At 45.1% G+C, this 22041-nt stretch overlaps 1 protein-coding gene across 1 annotated transcript; it reads right to left on the bottom strand.

The window, feature by feature from the left end:
• DPEP1 (dipeptidase 1) lies at positions 1 to 11682 on the bottom strand. Its single transcript, XM_077288453.1, is given in 11 exon segments — positions 1 to 337; positions 416 to 551; positions 4358 to 4433; positions 4616 to 4700; positions 6773 to 6877; positions 6879 to 6953; positions 8310 to 8379; positions 8885 to 9035; positions 9249 to 9381; positions 10332 to 10458; positions 11474 to 11682. Coding segments are annotated over 11 exon segments (1251 nt in total). The 5' UTR covers positions 11590 to 11682; the 3' UTR covers positions 1 to 160.
• Positions 11683 to 22041: the final 10359 nt, after the last annotated feature.

Genomic DNA, 22041 nt, shown 5'->3' with positions numbered 1-22041 from the left:
GGTGTGGCACTCACATTGCACACTGAATACCTTATAAAAGGCTGATGGTTTTTTTTCTTCGGTATGGCACCCATAAATGTGCCCATTCTGCAGCCGCTATTTGCATATTGATACACGTACCCCACTAAATATAATGGGATTTTGAGAGTAGTTGCGGGGTTTAAAGGGACAAAGGGTAAAAAAGACACATGATAAGAAGCAGCCCTTTGCCAACATGTGGAAAGACGGTGGTACCGGTGGATATATCGTAGCCATAGCTGGTGCGACAGTCGTCCTTAATCTCTTTGTAATCTATGGGATCATCCGCAGGTTGTGCCGAGTTCATGCTGATACTTGTCTAGGAAGAAAGAGAAGACGTTATATTCAGGACAAGTTTCGGCCCAATGGCCACCATTAAATCCTCGCAGGAGCTCACCTTCTCCACTTCATTAAAGACACGAATGAGGTTATTAGTCAGGGCTGCCTGGAGCTCTGTCTGCGTCCATCCTCTCCGTAGCAGCTCCGCCACAAGGTCCGGGTACTTGGATACATCTTTCAGACCATCGGGTACCCTAAGATAATGAACGAGTCCCCCATTATAGAACATGCATGCATAATATTCTGATTATGGGGCGATAAGCGATATGTATGCTCTGTTAGGGTATGTGTCCACGTTCAGGATTGCATCAGGATTTGGTCAGGATTTTACATCAGTATTTGTAAGCCAAAACCAGGAGTGGAACAATTAGAGGAAAAGTATAATAGGAACATATGCACCACTTCTGCACTTATCACCCACTCCTGGCTTTGGCTTACAAATACTGATGAAAAATCCTGACCAAATCCTGAACGTGGACACATACCCTTATGGTACAGCATAGAGTCCTGAAGAGGTAGAAAAGCCCCCAGACTATGGCAGATGAATTTTTCAGAACCCTAAGAAAGTTGGGTGATATGTTTTGTAATAGTGACTTTATGGGTTGTCACCCAGGCACGCCCGTCACATGATCACAGGGTGCCCATGGGTTGTCCTGACAGCTGGAGGGGTCTGCTGAGGACCCCTATGCCTGCCATCACGATCCTCCTAGGAGATCGTTATTTTTCTATACATGCTACTATGTATATCACAAGCGATCGGACAATGGCAGCTTCAAGTCTCCTAAGTGGACTAATAAATACAAAAAGAAAAACTTGTTTTTTAAAAAATATATATATAAAAAAATACCGTATATACTCGAGTATAAGCCGACCCGAGTATAAGCCGACCCCCCTAATTTTGCCACAAAAAACTGGGAAAACTTATTGACTCGAGTATAAACCTAGGGTGGAAAATGCAGCAGCTACCGGTGAATTTCAAAATTAAAAATAGATGCTCCATACCGTTCATTATGGCCCCAGAGATGCTCCACATAAAGCTGTGCCATATATACAATGCTCTGCACCGTTGCCCCATAGATAGCTGTGCCATATATATAGTGCTCTGCACCGTTGCCCCATAGCTGTGCCATATATATAATGCTCTGCACCATTGCCCCATAGCTGTGCCATATAGTGCTCTGCACCGTTGCCCCATAGCTGTGCCATATATATAATGCTCTGCACCATTGCCCCATAGCTGTGCCATATAGTGCTCTGCACCGTTGCCCCATAGCTGTGCCATATATATAATGCTCTGCACCGTTGCCCCATAGCTGTGCCATATATATAATGCTCTGCACCATTGCCCCATAGCTGTGCCATATAGTGCTCTGCACCGTTGCCCCATAGCTGTGCCATATATATAATGCTCTGCACCGTTGCCCCATAGCTGTGCCATATAGTGCTCTGCACCGTTGCCCCATAGCTATGCCATATATATAATGCTCTGCACCGTTGCCCCATAGCTGTGCCATATAGTGCTCTGCACCGTTGCCCCATAGATACTCCACATAAAGCTGTGCCATTGCTGCTGCTGCAATAAAAAAAAAAAACACATACTCACCTCTCTTGCCGCAGCTCCTCACGTCCCGTCCCGGCGTCTCTCCGCACTGACTGATCAGGCAGAGGGCGGCGCGCACACTATATGCGTCATCGCGCCCTCTGACCTGCACAGTCAGTGCCGAGAGACGCCGGGAAGATGGAGCGGCGCCCGGCGTGTGGAACGCGGACAGGTGAATATGTAATACTTACCTGCTCCCGGCGTCCCGCTCCTTCCCCCGGACAGCTGGTCTTCGGTGCCGCAGCCTCTTCCTCTATCAGCGGTCACCAGCACCGCTTCATTAGAGAAATGAATTATGCGGCTCCGCCCCTATGGGAGGTGGAGCAGCCTATTCATTTCTCTAATGAGCGGTCCCACGTGACCGCTCAGGGGAAGAGCTGCAGCACCCGGAGACCGTGGGACGGGCAGAGGGAGCGCCAGGACTAGGTGAGTATATGACAGTCCTCACCCGCCGACCCCACCACCGATCATGACTCGAGTATAAGCCGAGAGGGGCACTTTCAGCCCAAAAATTTGGGCTGAAAATCTCGGCTTATACTCGAGTATATACGGTAGTTAAAATCACCCCCATTAAAAATAAAACAATTAAAAAATGTACAAAAAAAATACACATATTTGGTTCAGAAGTGTCCGATCTATCAAAATATAAAATAAATTAATAAGATCGGTAAACGACGTAACGAGAAGAAAACAAAAACACAAGAATTAAGGGTTTTTTTGGTTGCCGCAACATTGCAATAAAAGACAAAAAAAACATTGTATTCTACCCCAAAATGGTATCAGTAAAAACGTCAGCTCATAGCAAATAAAAATAAGCCATCACCTAACCCCAGATCTTGAAAAATGGACACGTTACGGATCTCGGAAAATGACAACAAAAGCAATTTTTTGGGGGACATTTTTTTTTTCACCACCTTAATTAAAAAAACAAAACCTATACATGTTTGGTATCTGCGAACTCATACTGACCTGGGCAATCATACTGCCAGGTCAGTTTGACCATATATTGAACATGGTAAATAAAAGAAACCAAAAACATTGTGGAATTGCCCTTTTTTTTTGCAATTTCACTGCTCTTGGATTTTTTTTCCCCATTTACCAGTAGTCTATGTGGCAGAATGAACGGCGTCATTCAACCGTCAATTCGTCCCGCAAAAAACAAGCCCTCATATGGCTGTGAAAATAAAAATGTTATGGCTCTTGTAAGAAAGGGAGAAAAAAAAAACTTTTCCTGGGGTGAAGGGGTTAATTAAACTTTGATGTAGTCTGAGGCCATAAATCAGATGAGAGGAGCTAGGAAAAAAAGGGATTAAAGAGTTGTGTGCTCTCCTATCAGACGTCAGAACGAGCTCGCTGACGGATCCTAAGTTAACTCATTCTGCAGCCAGCAATAGACAGAACAACACAGGATATAGAAGCAAACGGTGCGACATATTTAATGAAACCCAACTGCAAAATGTATTTTTAGCTTTAATTATATGCATTTAAGTAAAAAAAAAGTCTCCAAAAATGGATAACGCATTAAATTCACTTCGTCAAACGTGCAGCATGGCAATGGGCGTTCTGGTGCTCAGACCAATAAACTAGCCCACAGACTGGTATATAGGTTCAGTGGAAATCCTACGAGCCCCACTCTGCATCATAGACTTTATTAAAGAGCCCACACACTGTCACTGACCTAACGTGCTATTTTAATTGATTATTGTTTTGCATACTGATTAGATCAGAGGCCTTTTTTTGCATAAGTATAAAATGACCTGCTATGTCCCACGCTCTCTCCAAATCTCCTGCAGAAAAATGTAAAATTTCCGGATTTAATTCTATCTACAGCCACCAGGGGGAGCTCAATTATTTTGTTTATTTTCTATATAGAGTGTATGTGTCACAGAGTGACTGACCCGGTATAAAATGACCCAACCGTAGGTCTGTCACGAACAGCACAACACACAAGGGAACACCGGGGACACAATAACAACGGTGGGCCCTGTCGGTAGGGACTGGGGGAATGGGCACCTCCTGCACTGGCCTGCAGATGTGCCCTGATCTTGCTACCGTCCCTATACCGGGTTCTTTCAACCTGTCGCCGACCAGGATACCTAGTCCCTCACTTGCCCGGCACCTATCCCTAAGTAGGGAACTGGCAGGTGAGAGCACTGGTCCCACTGCTGCACTAATACAACACGGGGTAAGGAAATACAGACAAGGTAAAGGAAAACAACACAGATGTTTCTGCATTAACCCCAGATGACCAGAAAGGAAAAAAGGTCTTAAACTGAGGCAAACCAGATCTGCCACAAATCCAAAATTGGATCGTGACAGTATGCAGTGTGCTCCCTCTAGTGGTGGCTGCAAGAAGCTAGAATTATATTATTTCTAAGAAGTAGTTTTTAACCAGCTTACCTGGGGACTCCATCATAATCACCTCCAAATCCAACAGATTCATTTCCAGCAATTTTTTTTATGTGATCAAAATGATCTGTGGAAATATAAACATAAATGTAAATGGTGCAAAAAAAAAAACAAGACTGCATCTAAGGTGTCCATGACAGGTCAGAGACAATGGATGTGGAAGTAACACTTTAATATCGCACCTATTACTAGGTTGATAGTCCTTTGAGAGACAGAACATGGAATCCATACTATCCGATCACTACTTACCGGCCACATCGGACAAATTGGCAGCTGTTTTGCATGTGACATAGTCATTATAGAAGTTCACCATCACCAGACCCTTCTTTTCCTTCTGTAATCAGAAACAGAGGATGTCAGGAGGTTTTGCGGTGTTTCTCTTATATCATGGCAACTTTTCAGTAGCCATTGATCAATTTAACCCCTTCCCGCTACGGCCAATTTTACAGTTCGCTTTTTCCTCCCCTTTATTCAGGAACCAGAAATATAGATTTAGAAGCCCATCCTGCCACCCGTTCTATCCCGGGGTACCATGGTGTCACCCTTTCCCCATCCAAAAATAAAGAAAATGTAAAAGAAAAACAACAAAAACAAGTTAAATTCAGCTGTCAAAGATTGATAGCAGCATTTACGTGGTTATATAGCAGCAATCGAAGCTTGCTCCAATCACTGCTGGAAGCTCTGCCATGTAAAATCCAACTTGATCAAAAAAAGACAGACTGTCAGTTTACTGAGGGATCAGATTACAACTAAATTGACGTCTATGGAGGAGGAGGGAGGAGCAGAGAGACCAGCAGCTTTGCTGCAATATTCTAGTAGATGAAGGTGAACAAGTCTATGTGCTGCCTGAGCCAAGATAAGTAATGGTCACACAGTGAAGGGAAGACTCTAGGAAGGGGAGAGCCTGGGTGTGGATTTTCACCTTCAGTCTTAAGGTACCGTCACATTAAGCGACGCTGCAGCGATAACGACAACGATGCCGATCGCTGCAGCGTCGCTGTTTGATCGCTGGAGAGCTGTCACACAGACCGCTCTCCAGCGACCAACGATGCCGAGGTCCCCGGGTAACCCGGGTAAACATCGGGTTGCTAAGCGCAGGGCCGCGCTTAGTAACCCGATGTTTACCCTGGTTACCAGCGTAAAATCTAAAAAAAACAAACAGCACATACTTACATTCACGTCCCCCTGCGTCCACTTCCTGACTGACTGAGCGCCGTACAGTGAGAGCAGAGCGGTGACGTCACCGCTGTGCTGCTTTCACTTTCACTTTGCGGCGCTGAGTCAGAGGAGGAAGCAGACTGCAGGGGACGCAATGTAAGTATGTGCTGTTTGTTTTTTTTACATTTTACGCTGGTAACCAGGGTAAACATCGGGTTACTAAGCGCGGCCCCGCGCTTAGTTACCCGATGTTTACCCTGGTTACCAGTGTAAAATATCGCTGGTATCGTTGCATTTGGTGTCAAACACAACGATACACAGCGATCAAACGACCAAATAAAGTTCTGGACTTTATTCAGCGACCAGCGACATCACAGCAGGATCCTGATCGCTGCTGCGTGTCAAACTAAACGATATCGCTAGCGAGGACGCTGCAACGTCACGGATCCCTAGCGATATCGTTACAAAGTCGTTTAGTGTGACGGTACCTTTAAGGTACCTTCACACGAAACGACATTATAACGATATCGCTAGCAATCCGTGACGTTGCAGCGTCCTCGCTAGCGATATCGTTTCGTTTGACACGCAGCAGCGATCAGGATCCTGCTGTGATGTCGCTGGTCGCTGAATAAAGTCCAGAACTTTATTTGGTCGTCCGATCGCTGTGTATCGTTGTGTTTGAAAGCAAAAGCAACGATACCAGCGATATTTTACACTGGTAACCAGGGTAAACATCGGGTTACTAAGCGCAGGGCCGCGCTTAGTTACCCGATGTTTACCCTGGTTACTAGCGTAAAATGTAAAAAAAACAAACAGCACATACTCACATTGCGTCCCCTGCAGTCTGCTTCCTCCTCTGACTCAGCGCCGCAAAGTGAAAGTGAAAGCAGCACAGCGGTGACGTCACCGCTCTGCTCTCACTGTACGGCGCTCAGTCAGTCAGGAAGTGGACGCAGGGGGACGTGAATGTAAGTATGTGCTGTTTGTTTTTTTTAGATTTTACGCTGGTAACCAGGGTAAACATCGGGTTACTAAGCGCGGCCCTGCGCTTAGTTACCCGATGTTTACCCTGGTTACCAGGGGACCTCGGCATAGTTGATCGCTGGAGAGCGGTCTGTGTGACAGCTCTCCAGCGACCAAACAGCGACGCTGCAGCGATCGACATCGTTGTCGCTATCGCTGCAGCGTCGCTTCGTGTGAAGGTACCTTTATTCTAGTCATATAAGACTTTCTGATGTTCTCACTTACCACAATTCTGAGAACGTCATCTTTCACATTCCTGGCATGATTGCATAGATGGAAGGCAGATGAGTGACTGAATATGACGGGGGCCACAGAGACTTCTAGGGCATCTCTCTCTCATCGTCTTTTCCGAAACATGAGCTAAATCCACAATCATTCCAAGGCGATTCATCTCCAAGACGACTTTCTGTATTAAGATAGTAAGTCCAGATGTGAAATGGTTGCAGGGACTTTGAGGACCACCTTGAATGGTGCTCGACCTCCGCTCCATTCATTCATACTCTATGCCGACTGCTACGTAATCCCAAAATATTGGGGAAAATTTCATATTTTGGTAATAACCCTTTAAAGTCTCCAAATTATAACTATATTGTAAAGCTAGAACTTGTCTTTGCAGCTGATGGCCGACATTGGATCCTGAGAGTTGTAGTTCTACAACAGATACAAAGCCATTAGCTGAGGACCAAATCTGGCAACGTCCAAAGTCAGGATCCATCCAAACATAAGTAGATGACTTTATATAGTAATGATCTTATTATTATCACTATGTATTGGACTAATGGGTAACTTTATTAGGTAAATTTCCCTCTCTGACATTCTAAAAAGTCATCCGACTGCCAGGAAAAGTTTATATCCCTCCAATATTTAATGATTTACAGATTTTTCAGGGTGATTCTGACTTAAATGAGCAGTCGGGACTCTGAAGTCATGGAAAGAAAAAATCAGGGTGGGCAAATATGGATGAAGTGTGGCAAGCCGGGGGCGTCAATGTAACGTAACCCAAGCATGAAACATATAATTTGTTCCAGAAAACACAATTACACATTGTTATAAAAAGAAATCTGCAAAAGTGTTTGATGTGTCTTGGAAAAAGGTATTAATGGATTTAGGAAACTTGATGTCGTCACTTCTTGGAGTAAATACCCCCAAAGTTTAGGTGATCAGAGAAGGTTGGAATGTCATAGCGAAGTGAAGGCAGGTTCGGCCATTGCTGTATAGCTGTAGCCTCCAATATGATTTTCTTTAGTTGTTTTTAAGACTACAACTCCCAGCATGTCCTGGAAGCCATAACCTCAGTTAGGAGTTAGCTCAATTAAACTTCTTCATGGACAATCTGAACCTACTTGGTAGGGAGGTCTTTATACCTTTCAAAGTTTATTGCCAAAATTAAAAGTTATCAATATCCAAACCATAACTTAAAAGTTGATTGCCAAAATTAAGTTATCAATATCCAAACCATAACTTAAGTTATTGCCAAAATTAAAAGTTATCAATATCCAAACCATAAGTGATAACTTCTGAGGATCGTTGGGGAGTATACAGTATATTCTACCAAATTAGTTTTTAACTAGTGTATACAGAGAAATGTCAGATCTTGAATAATTTCCCAAGTTTGGGTAATTTTAATGGCACAGCAGTAATAACATTAATTAATCTTTTGGATGGGTGACACTACTCATGCTTCGAGGCTCACAGCTGACTATCGGTGACACTAGAGAGATGGTTTCCCTCCTGCTGGCGGAGAGCTCATTTACATACTCACCTTTCCAAATTCAGACAAGCCGTTGCTCTTAGCTGGATCTTTATTTGTATCCACAAGCCAGTTATCCACCCTATTAAGAAACCAAGAGGTATAATTTGTAAAAAAGCATATTTAATACCCGTGATTCCATGAACATCCATGTTCCTGCAGACACAGCCATTACACAGTACACAGCAGAGGCACATTTATAAGATTATCTCAGCACAGGAACATTTTTTCTTAACACATCCAATTGTAGAAGTGGTTATTATTCCAAGATCTATTAATTAAAATGTACTTTGTGGCACAACCCCGTTCATGCTCCCTAACTGGCGCCATTGCTATTGATTTCCTTTGGGTCTTTGACTACCAGAGCCTTTGGTACATCCGCGACATTTGTACCCGTTACAGCTTTGCCATTGCCTCCGATCCCCACATAGGATTTGGTAGGTCAGAGGTATAATCTCATCACCAGTAGTACAATATGATGATTTTGGCTCCAGCGTCATGGCGTTGGTTACCTGATGCCCCCTTGTGGGCAGTCAATACAAATAAAAGCATAATCCTATCATTCCAAGTGTGGTTACGGATCTTACCATGGGACGTTACAGCTGTGAGTCAAGGTCATATATCGCACCCCGAGATGGTAAAAGGTCCGCAGTACGGCTAAGCTGCTGTCGATGGAGTGTCCACCCTCCACACCAATCAGACTGGCCACCTTCTTATTCTGGATAGCTTCAACAATCCCTGTATGAGGAATACAACAGTCCTGTGACTGCTGCAGCCAATTAGCCATTGATTGGCTGCAGCCTTCACTTTTACATTGTTCTGTCTACTGGTCCTGAATCATATTGTAACATATTCCTGGGCCATTCTGTACCAGAAAACATATCCGAGCTCCTTGACTTTACTTATACCCTTTTTGGCATCCCTTCTAATCCACCACCCATCGGTCCTCACCTCCGGCAGTGGTTACGCACAGAAAGTCATCGGGATACTTTTGGCACATCCGATGGATGACGTCTATCTGCTCCAAGGTCCTTTTCACAGCATCTTTGCCTTGAGTATCACAAGGAACGTAGGCGGCCCAGAACTACGTACAAATAATGTTCTGGGTGAAAATACATGAAAGCAAATATATAGGATAAAAGAATAATAAAAATGATGTGCAATCAATGCCCATAGGTGAGGATTACTAATCTAGGTTTCCTTTACTTTTAGCAGCTTTGCCTTCTTATCTTAACTTTGCATTAAGAAAGAAAGAAAACTTCTGGAAAACAAAAAGAAAAGCTATACCCACCCCAGGAATCCGTTCCCAGGTCCAATGCTGCCACTCCAACGGTCTCCGCCAAGCCACCAGTATCCTGTCCCTGCAGTCAATCACTGGCCGCAGCAGTCAGGTGTCTGATATTGGTGACGTCACCACTTTTGCCCACTTTTGAAGTGGCAGTGCTGGGGCAGGGAGTGGATTTATGGCTTCTTTCTTTTATCAGCATGTTAAAACTCCTTTAAGATCCATCTATACTTAGAATTAACTTGTGAGCACTTGTTTGCAATGGTTCAAAGCAGACTCCTCTCTGCCAAGAAATAGGCACTGTCACGTTGGATTTTTTCCAAGAGGTTTTTGCCAAAATACAAGTGTCTGCTTTATCGGATAAATGCGGCACGTGTTGGTGCATTATAAGATAAGCCACACACCCCTTTAAATAAGGCACAAACAGTAAATTCATAGGCCTAAAACTAGATGTGAAAATTTGCTGCAAATTGTGCAAAAATGTATGTACATTTTTACGTAAATTTTATACAAAAGATAATATGGGCTTAGAATAATAAATCTTTCCCTTTGTACTAGTGAATTAGCAGATCTGGTTGTATTGCATCAGTCTAGGCTGTAAGCTGGCAAAGAACTGAAGGATTTGGTTACTTAATAAGCTGTTGCCACAAGTTTGGAAAAGTTTTAGGTTACATATTAAATACCGTAATAATACAAACTTTTTTTAAAGTGATAATTTCCCATAAATAGTTGGGTCTGTATGCACTCACCTGTCCCCCAACTTTTCCCTCTCGTAGTTTGGGGATGTTGGTGTGAGTAGTATTCACTGTGAAAAGGTCCACCTTACTCAGCTGGTTATTGGATGCAATCAGTAGCTGCCAGGGCAGATCATTGTGCCTATGGAGAAGACGGGATTGATAATTAAATGAGTGGTCCGATTTATAAAGCCCATTTCCATCAGGGAATTCAGAGTTAAAGGGTTGTCTATTACTACATTATATTTTACTAATGGCCTTATGATGGTCGAAAAATAAAAAAAAACATATACTGACCTACAATGGCCACATTGTTCCTCGACACCACTGGATGTTTTCCCTGCCATTCTCTTTGCCATTCTCGTTTCCCAGCTCAAGGCTGCAGCCAATCAATGGCAACTGATTGGCTGCAGTGGTCATATGGGATCCACCACAGGAAGAGGAAGCAAATAGAACGGAGAGGGACACAGCCAGTGGTGCAGAGGAATAGTGGGAATATGATAGGTGAGTATCACCATTAGTTAAAAGAAATATTGTAGTGTAGAACCCCTTTAATAGAGGGGGTCACATGTTCAGGATGCCCTTTTTGTGACCAGAGTGCTTCAAAAGTGTCTCTTTCTCGGGACATACAGTCCATTGATTAAGATGAGCGCACTGAAATGCTTAATTTTTCCTGTGGGTGGCGCTATTGGGAAATATAACACCTACTGCTGGGTTTGCTGACAGTGATCGGTGGAGATCTCAGCAGGGAGATAAATTATGACCAGTTTATTGTCAAAATAACCTAAAGTTTAAGGATTGTCCACGGTGGAGAACCTCTTTAACAGGACGGGTTCCTTTTGATCATTAAAGGGGTTGTCCACCTTTGAGGATTTTTTTTATTTTACTCAAATTCAAACATTTGGGGCTAAAAATCATTTTTGCAATTGAGTTTCATTAGAAGTTTTGCTCTAACAGCTCTACGTGCTCATAAATCAGCTGAGAAGAGCTCAGAAAAAGACAGACAAAAGATCTCAAAACTGTCCCGTAAGACCTTCATAGCGGGCTGACTGACGGGATCTCAGTTAACTCATTCAGCAATTAATAGGGCGACATAGGCTATGGATAGAAATAACACTGCTACATCAGGTCTAGCTATAACCTAGGGCAACACTTACCCATCAATGACGGGACTGCTCTCCATTATCCTCAAGGCTTCATCCCTGTTGGAGTTGACCCCACAGATCAGTAGAGTAAATAACCAAAAAAGCGCCATAGTGTATTTGTTGCCCATAGTGTTTTTCCAGGTGATTCCTTGTGTAAAGATCCTCAGTGTAGGAGTCGATGACCCGGGATCTTATCTAGTGTCTTTAGTTGGCCCATATACCTGGTAAATTATTAGAAGACGATGTAAGCGATGCCTTTTATACTTCCTATACAAGAGGAAATTAATAAGTAACTGAGGCAAAGATTGGCATTTGTTCGTTATCACATGTACTCATATACTCAAGAGGAATGAATTCTGTATGAAGATCCACTGGTGTCAGAATTGGGTTGTGTCTGAGGGATTTTTTTTCCCTTTCATCCAGAAGAACATTTGTGATGTCTGTCCAAAATGTTTTGCAGAGGCCGGACTCACATCCTCCGCTCTAGGTGTGGGATGGGGCTGAGGTCTGGCTTCTGGGCGGTCGGTCATGTTCTTCCCCCAAACTCACCCAACTGTATCTGTATGGACCATGTGTATCGGGCACAGTCATGGGGAACACAAAGGGGCCTTCCCCAAAACTGTTCCCACGAAGCAGCAATTGTCCGCAAAGTTTTGTTCTTAAGTATTAAGATTTCTCTTCAGTAGAATTAAGGGGCAGAGGCCGGCCCCTGATAACAAACCCATAGCATTATCCTCCTCCACCAAACTGTACAGCGGGCACAATGCAGTCAGGGGGTAACGTTCTCCTGGCATTCACCAAACCCAGACTCCTCTATTAGATGCCAGAGAGAAGTGTGATCCAACACTGCACAGAACACGTCTCCTCCAGAGTCCAGTGGTTGAAGCTTTACACCACTCCATCCGATGCTCTGCATTGTGCTTTGTGATGTACGGCTGCATGCAGCTGCTCAGCCATTAAGTTCACGATTCTACCTCCTGATAAAGTATCTGGATGCCAGGGCTTTTTATGGGAACCTCTGGGTGTTCTGGGAGAGTTGGCAAGCACTCTATAAAGTGGTCTTAGGGTACCTCCCATTATACCAGCTACTGACTAAATGCTCATTCTGTTGACAGATCTCTTTCCTGACTCAGCCTAGCTGATCATACATGTGTTCTGCATGGGAAAAGGGGAGAAAGTTGCTCCCAAACTCCTCAGTCCTAGTCTGTAAGCTCCATCTGGCAGCAACTTATCTCTGAGGATAATAAAAAGGATCGGCATTTACATCCAAACTACTTTTGCTGCCGATATCATTGCAATTGCCAGAAAAAAAAAGATTAACATTGATAAGTTTCCTGTAATTAAAAGGTTAAACTTTAAACCTCACAACCTTATTGGCTCTTTAAAGCCATCAATTACAATGCAGACTTGTATTCTAATTCTCATCTCGTTTATTGGGGGTAATTACACTATTTAAGTACAAGGGTGCCTAGATACCTAAACACAAAGATAAGCACTATGTGATAATAGATAAGAACTGGTTGACCCAACAATGATCTTCATGACTTTAGATCTCAAGCTCAAGGTTATCACTGTTTATTACCTTCTTTTTCTCAGAGAAAACCATTATGTAGAGACTTTAGAAATTCAGAAAATTCAGGCCAAAGATAGATTTTGGAATGGTGTCATCAGAAGCACATTGGGATCATCTCTAGTGTTCTAGTAGGAGACCTTTGACCACTTTTTACCAAAATTTTCCTACCTATTTATAGTTGTCTGACAAACTACATTATTCCTTATTGGCAAGAAGACTAAAGGTCTTCTTGGCAATGACATTTGCACATTTTATGCAAAAGTGTTTAGAACTTTAAGTGGTTTCTGCCACTAACCTAAAAGACTAAAGGCCTCCATACACACAGAAGCAGTCCAAGCCGACAATGGGACCAGCTGACCATCTGCTAAGTATAGGGAAGTCAGAAGAGATAGATGTCAACCAACGTATCCAGAAAATCCTAGTTGGATTCATTAAAACCAGAATTGTACACTTTGAGCCATCTACAGTACACCCAAGCTTTGGAAACCACAGACACATTTTATTAAACCATCATTCTCTACAATCAGGGCTGTATTTGCCACTAGGCACTCGAGGGCACGTGCCTAGGGCGGCGACATTGCGGGGGGGGCGGCACCTGAGCAAGGGTTTGGGTTTTTTTTAAGTCCCAGGTCACAAACGCGACAGACCACCCCGCCCCCCGCCTCCGAGTCCCACCCGCCCTCCTTGAAGATGATACTCACCCTGCTCCAGCGATGCCTGGTCTCAGCGTCTGTAGCGGGGGGGGGGAATTATGAGCCATGCATGATACGGGGGAATATATGAGCCATCAGCCATGCATACGGGGGGGGGAATTATGGGCCATGCATACGATACGGGGGAATATATGAGCCATCAAACATGCATACTGGGGGGGGGGAATTATGAGCCATGCGTACAGGGGAATATGAGCCATCAGCCATGCATACGGGGGGGGGAATTATGAGCCATGCATGATACGGGGGAATATATGAGCCATCAGCCATGCATACAGGGGAGGGAATTATGAGCCATGCATACGATACGGGGGAATATATGAGCCATTAGCCATGCAAACTGGGGGGGGGGAATTATGAGCCATGCGTACAGGGGAATATGAGCCATCAGCCATGCATACGGGGGGGTAATTATGAGCCTTGTGCAGCGCCCCAGAGTCCTGGTCGTTGCAGTACTGTGGCTCCGCCACTAAGGGGAGCTATGGTACGTCTGATGGCACTGAAGGAGTTAATCTGACCAGGTATCACAGACACCAATACATTTCACAGCCGGGCCTCCAGGGGGAGCTAAGGGTTCTATTCATTAGGCCACTCCTCACATACTGGTAAAACTGGGGTTCAGGCAGGAAGTTGGGACAGAAAGCTGACTGGGTTGGAACCAGGCAACACCTTGTGGCAGAGGGTGTTGTGGGAGAAGATTCGGTAGGGTCCCTGTCAGGGGTGAGATCCTGACAGAGGCCTGGCAAACAGAGAGAACGTAACGGGACCGTGCCTGCTCAGCATAGCGGCGGTGCCCAAGGAGGGATTGGAAGCGAGATAGATTGTGCTGAGTGAGAAACGGGATCAAAGCAAGAAGGAGAATACCAGTAGGAGTCGTGCTGTGAGACCGAGGCAACATCCTACTGAGGCGCACAACTGGCGGCCGGAACGCCGAGGAAGTATTCATAAATCTAGCTTCAAGCAATACTTCAAACCAACGGCAGGACAGTCAGTCATAGGCGGGCTGTCTCACCTAAATCACCTACGAAGACATAGGGGGCAACCTGTGGAGAGGGGCGACTCTAGGGTCCCGGAAGAGCTCCGAGCCTACCCGTCATACGGGTGCCGTCCTAACCGTAACATCAGGAAGGGACGGAAGATTAGCAGGACATCATCTAATCGAGTTGTGAGGGAACACGAGAAACAGACACAACAGTTGTGGGGACTATCCCGTAAGCACAGCAGGGGAGGACCACAACACATAGCGCTAGCAGGAAGGCACAGATTTCCACCTGCAAGTAGAACTCTGGAGGTGCCATTGGACCGGCCGGACTTGCGCAGCCTGGTGAACCGTATTCCGGACTGAGGACCCAGAGATCTTCAGTAAAGAGGTAAAGAGACTGCAACTTGGTGTCCTCGTTATTTACTGCACCGCACCACCACCACTATCGATCATATCTATCACTGTACGCCCCTCAGCAGGGTCACGGACCGGGCCTAGCCACCGTGACAACCCCAGAGCAGAGACTCAGAGGCCCGGTATCGGGTACCCCTCGGCCCTGCGGCAGTGGGGGCGCTACACATGCATGATACGGGGGAATATATGAGCCATCAGCCATGCATACGGGGGGGGGGATTATGAGCCATGCATGATACGTGGGACGCAACATGGGACGGGCTCTGAGGAGGTGGTATCTCTACTGACCGCAGTCCCTAATCCTAACAACAACACTAGTAATAGCCGTGGGATGTTCCTGACTCTCCCTAGACACCTCTTCACAGCCTAAGAATTAACTACCCCTAAAGAAGGAAATAGAAAGCTATCTTGCCTCAGAGAAAACCCCAAAAGGAAAGATAGCCCCCCACAAATATTGACTGTGAGTGGAGAGGGAAATGACATACACAGAAATTAAATCAGTTTTCAGCAAAGGAGGCCAATACTAAACTTGATAGACAGAGAGAAAAGGATACTGTGCGGTCAGTATTAAAAACTACAAAAATCCACGCAGAGTTTACAAAAATGAACTCCACACTGACTCACGGTGTGGAGGGGCAAATCTGCTTCCCAGAGCTTCCAGCTAGCCTGAATATGACATAGTGACAAGCTGGACAAAAAAAAGAGACATATTTGCAAAGCAATAGTGTCCAAAGAAAATGGACAAACAAGAACTAGCAGAAACTTATCTTTTGCTGACAAAGACAGGCCATATGAGAAATCCAAGGAGAGAACCAAATCCAACCTAAGACATTGACAGCAGGCATGAACTAAAGCCCAGAGCAGGTTTAAATAACAAACCCAGGCAAGGCGATCAGTGATGGCAGCTGCTACAGCTACCTAACGGAGCAGCAGTTCCACTCGAAACCACCAGAGGGAGCCCAAGGGCAGAACTCACAAAAATACCATTAGCAACCACAGGAGGGAGCTCCAGAACGGAATTCACAACAGTACTCCCCCCCTTGAGGGGGTCACCGAACCCTCACCAGAGCTCCCAGGCCGATCAGGACGAGCCAAATGGAAAGCACGAACCAAATCGGCAGCATCGGAGGCAACAACCCAAGAATTATCCTCCTGGCCATAACCCTTCCACTTGACCAGATACTGAAGCTTCCGTCTCGAAAAACGAGAATCCAAAATCTTCTCCACCACATATTCCAATTCCCCCTCAACCAACACCGGAGCAGGAGGATCAACGGAGGGAACCATAGGTACCACATATCTCCGCAACAAGGATCTATGGAACACATTATGAATGGAAAAAGAAGCTGGAAGGGCCAAACGAAAAGACACCGGATTGATAATTTCAGAAATCTTATAAGGCCCAATAAAGCGAGGCTTGAACTTAGGGGAAGAAACCTTCATAGGAACATGACGAGAAGACAACCAGACCAAATCCCCCACACAAACCCGGGGACCAACACACCGACGACGGTTAGCAAAACGTTGAGCCTTTTCCTGAGACAACGTCAAATTGTCCACCACATGAGTCCAAATTTGCTGCAACCTGTCCACCACAGAATCCACACCAGGACAGTCAGAAGGCTCAAGCTGCCCTGAAGAAAAACGAGGATGAAAACCAAAGTTACAAAAGAAAGGCGAAACCAAGGTAGCAGAACTAGCCCGATTATTAAGGGCAAACTCGGCCAACGGCAAAAAGGTCACCCAATCATTCTGATCAGCAGACACGAAGCATCTCAAATAGGTTTCCAAGGTCTCATTGGTTCGCTCCGTTTGTCCATTTGTCTGAGGATGGAATGCTGAAGAAAAAGACAAATCAATGCCCATTCTAGCACAAAAAGACCGCCAAAACCTAGAAACGAACTGGGAACCTCTGTCAGACACAATATTCTCCGGAATACCATGCAAACGAACCACATGTTGAAAAAATAATGGAACCAAATCAGAGGAGGAAGGCAACTTAGGCAACGGCACCAAATGGACCATCTTAGAAAACCGGTCACAAACCACCCAGATGACAGACATCTTCTGAGAAACAGGAAGATCAGAAATAAAATCCATGGAAATATGCGTCCAGGGCGCAGGCCTTTGCCTATTCCTCTCAGGAATAGGCAAAGGCAAAAGCAACCCACTGGCATGGGAACAGCAAGGCTTAGCCCGAGCACAGGTCCCACAGGACTGCACAAACGAACGCACATCCCGCGACAAGGAAGGCCACCAAAAGGACCTAGCCACCATATCTCTGGTACTGAAAATCCCAGGGTGACCAGCCAACACCGAACAATGAACCTCAGAAATTACCCTGCTAGTCCATCTATCAGGAACAAACAGTTTCCCCACTGGACAGCGGTCAGGTTTATCAGCCTGAAACTCCTGAAGTACCCGCCGCAAATCAGGGGAGATGGCAGAAAGAATCACCCCCTCCTTGAGAATCCCAGCCGGCTCAAGAACTCCCGGAGAATCAGGCAAAAAAACTCCTAGAAAGGGCATCAGCCTTCACATTCCTAGATCCCGGAATATACGAGACCACAAAATCAAAACGGGAGAAAAACAGAGACCACCGAGCTTGTCTAGGATTCAACCGCTTAGCAGACTCGAGGTAAATCAAATTTTTATGATCAGTCAAGACCACCACGCGATGCTTGGCTCCCTCAAGCCAATGTCGCCACTCCTCAAATGCCCACTTCATAGCCAACAACTCCCGATTGCCGACATCATAATTACGCTCAGCAGGCGAAAACTTTCTGGAGAAGAAAGCACATGGTTTCATCAAAGAGCCATCAGAATTTCTCTGAGACAAAACGGCCCCTGCCCCAATCTCAGAAGCATCAACCTCAACCTGAAAAGGGAGAGAAACATCTGGCTGACGCAACACAGGGGCAGAAGTAAAATGACGTTTAAGCTCCTGAAAGGCCTCAACAGCCGCAGAGGACCAATTCATCACATCAGCTCCTTTCTTCGTCAAATCGGTCAGAGGCTTCACCACACTAGAAAAATTAGCAATAAAGCGGCGATAAAAATTAGCAAAGCCCAAAAATTTTTGAAGGCTCTTTACAGATGTGGGTTGAGTCCAATCATGAATGGCCTGGACTTTAACAGGGTCCATTTCAATAGCCGAGGGAGAAAAAATGAAACCCAAAAAAGAAACTTTCTGAACTCCAAAGAGGCACTTAGACCCTTTCACAAACAACGCATTAGCACGAAGGACCTGAAATACCATCCTAACCTGCTTCACATGAGACTCCCAATCATCGGAAAAAAACAAAATATCATCCAAATACACAATCATGAATTTATCCAGATAATTCCGGAAGATATCATGCATAAAGGACTGAAATACCGATGGAGCATTAGAGAGCCGAATGGCATCACAAGATATTCAAAATGACCTTCGGGCGTATTAAATGCTGTTTTCCATTCATCACCTTGTTTAATACGCACGAGATTATACGCCCCTCGAAGGTCGATTTTAGTAAACCAACTGGCACCCTTAATCCGAGCAAACAAATCAGAAAGCAAAGGTAAAGGGTACTGGAATTTGACCGTGATCTTATTGAGAAGGCGATAATCTATACAGGGTCTCAAGGAACCATCCTTCTTGGCAACAAAAAAAAAAATCCCGCTCCCAATGGTGACGAAGACGGGCGAATATGCCCCTTCTCCAAGGACTCCTTTACATAACTCCGCATAGCGGCATGCTCTGGCACAGACAGATTAAAAAGTTGGCCCTTAGGGAACTTACAGCCAGGAATCAAATTAATGGCACAATCGCAGTCCCTATGAGGAGGCAGGGAACTGGACTTGGGCTCATCAAATATATCCTGGAAATCCAACAAAAACTCAGGAACATCTGAAGAAGGGGACGAGGAAATGGACATCAAAGGAATATCACTATGTATCCCCTGACAACCCCAACCAGTTACAGACATAGCTCTCCAATCCAGCACTGGATTATGTACCTGTAACCATGGAAAACCCAGCACAACAACATCATGCAAATTATGCAACACCAAAAAGCGAATATTTTCCTGATGTGCTGGAGCCATGTACATGGTCAACTGTGTCCAGTACTGGGGTTTATTCTTGGCCAATGGCGTAGCATCAATCCCTCTTAGGGGAATAGGGCTCCGCAAAGGCTCCAAGGAAAAACCACAGCGCTTGGCAAATTCTAAGTCCATTAAGTTCAGGGCAGCGCCAGAATCCACAAATGCCATAACAGAAAAGGACGACATTGAGCAAATCAGGGTAACAGACAAAAGAAATTTAGGCTGTACAGTACTAATGGTAACAGACCTAGGGACCCTCTTAGTACGCTTAGGGCAATCAGAAATAGCATGAGCAGAATCACCAAAGTAAAAACACAGGCCATTCTGACGTCTGAATTTCTGCCTTTCTGCTCTAGTCAAAATCCTATCACATTGCATAGGCTCAGGACTCTGCTCAGAGGACACTGCCATATGGTGCACAACCTTGCGCTCGCGCAGGCGCCGATCAATCTGAATGGCCAAAGACATTGACTCATTCAGACCAGCAGGCGTGGGAAACCCCACCATAAGATCTTTAAGGGCTTCAGAAAGACCCTTTCTGAAAATCGCTGCCAGGGCATATTCATTCCATTTTGTGAGCACAGACCACTTTCTAAATTTCTGGCAGTATACTTCTGCTGCTTCCTGACCCTGACACAGAGCCAGCAAAGTTTTTTCTGCCTGATCCACAGAATTAGGCTCGTCATACAGCAATCCGAGCGCTTGAAAAAATGCATCAACATTGAGCAATGCAGGATTTCCTGGCTCAAGGGAGAATGCCCAGTCCTGCGGGTCGCCACGCAGCAAAGAAATAACAATCTTCACCTGCTGAATGGGGTCACCAGAGGAACGGGGTCTCAGAGCAAAAAACAATCTGCAATTATTTTTAAAGTTCAGAAATTTAGATCTATCCCCAGAAAATAAATCAGGAATAGGAATTCTAGGCTCTAATACCGGAGTCTGGACAACATAATCTTGGATACTCTGTACCCTTGCAGCGAGTTGATCCACGCGCAAGGACAGACCCTGAACCTCCATATCAGCACCAAAATCCTGAACCACCCAGAGATTAAGGGGAAAAAAAAGACAAAACAAGCTACAAAGAAAAAAAAATGACTCAGAACTTTCTTTTCCCTCTTTTGAGATGCATTTAACACATTGTGGGCCAGCTGTACTGGTATGACCAGGTGGTTAAGAGGCCACACTGATATGACCTGGTGGCTAAAACGCAACATGGGACGAGCTCTGAGGAGGTGGTATCTCTACTGACCGCAGTCCTTAATCCTAACAACAACACTAGTAATAGCCGTGGGATTTTCCTGACTCTCCCTAGACACCTCTTCACAGCCTAAGAATTAACTACCCCTAAAGAAGGAAATAGAAAGCTATCTTGCCTCAGAGAAAACCCCAAAAGGAAAGATAGCCCCCCACAAATATTGACTGTGAGTGGAGAGGGAAATGACATACACAGAAATGAAATCAGTTTTCAGCAAAGGAGGCCAATACTAAACTTGATAGATAGAGAGAAAAGGATACTGTGCGGTCAGTATTAAAAACTACAAAAATCCACGCAGAGTTTACAAAAATGAACTCCACACCGACTCACGGTGTGGAGGGGCAAATCTGCTTCCCAGAGCTTCCAGCTAGCCTGAATATGACATAGTGACAAGCTGGACAAAAAAAAGAGACATATTTGCAAAGCAATAGTGTCCAAAGAAAATGGACAAACAAGAACTAGCAGAAACTTATCTTTTGCTGACAAGGACAGGCCATATGAGAAATCCAAGGAGAGAACCAAATCCAACCTAAGACATTGACAGCAGGCATGAACTAAAGCCCAGAGCAGGTTTAAATAACAAACCCAGGCAAGGCGATCAGTGATGGCAGCTGCTACAGCTACCTAACGGAGCAGCAGTTCCACTCGAAACCACCAGAGGGAGCCCAAGGGCAGAACTCACAAAAATACCATTAGCAACCACAGGAGGGAGCTCCAGAACGGAATTCACAACAGATACGGGGGAATATATGAGCCATCAGCCATGCATACGGGGGGGGGGGGGAATTATGAGCCATGCATACGATACGGGGGACTATATGATCCATCAGCCATGCATACGGGGGGGGATTTATGAGCCATGCATACAGGGGAATATGAGCCATCAGCCATGCATATGGGGGGGGAATTATGAGCCATGCATACGGGGGAATATGAGCCATCAGCCATGTATGTGGGGGGGGAATTATGAGCCATGCATACGGGGGAATATGAGCCATCAGCCATGCATACAGGGGGGGGGGGATTATGAGCCATGCATACAGGGGGGGAGTTATGGGCCATGCATACAGGAGGAGGGGGGATATGAGCCATGCATATGGGATGGGAGGGAGATGAGCTATGCATACAAGATGGAGGGGGGCATTATACACTATTGAGCATCATGTGGGGTCATTATACAGTATGGAGCATCATGTGTGGCCATTATACAGTATTGAGCATCATGTGTGGCCCTTATACAGTATGGAGCATCATGTGTGGCCATTATACAGTATTGATCATCATGTGGGGTCATTATACAGTATCGAGCATCATGTGTGGCCATTATACAGTATTGAGCATCATGTGTGGCCCTTATACAGTATGGAGCATCATGAGTGGCCATTATAAAGTATGGAGCATCATGTGTGGCCATTATACAGTATTGATCATCATGTGGGGTCATTATACAGTATGGAGCATCATGTGTGGCAATTCTACAGTATGGAGCATCATGCGTGGCCAATATACAGTATGGAGTATCATGTGTGGCCAATGGCCATTATACAGTATTGATCAT

Source organism: Ranitomeya variabilis, chromosome 2 (assembly GCF_051348905.1).
Source record: "Ranitomeya variabilis isolate aRanVar5 chromosome 2, aRanVar5.hap1, whole genome shotgun sequence".
NCBI lineage: Eukaryota > Metazoa > Chordata > Amphibia > Anura > Dendrobatidae > Ranitomeya > Ranitomeya variabilis.
This window is presented reverse-complemented; position numbering and strand designations above follow the sequence as displayed.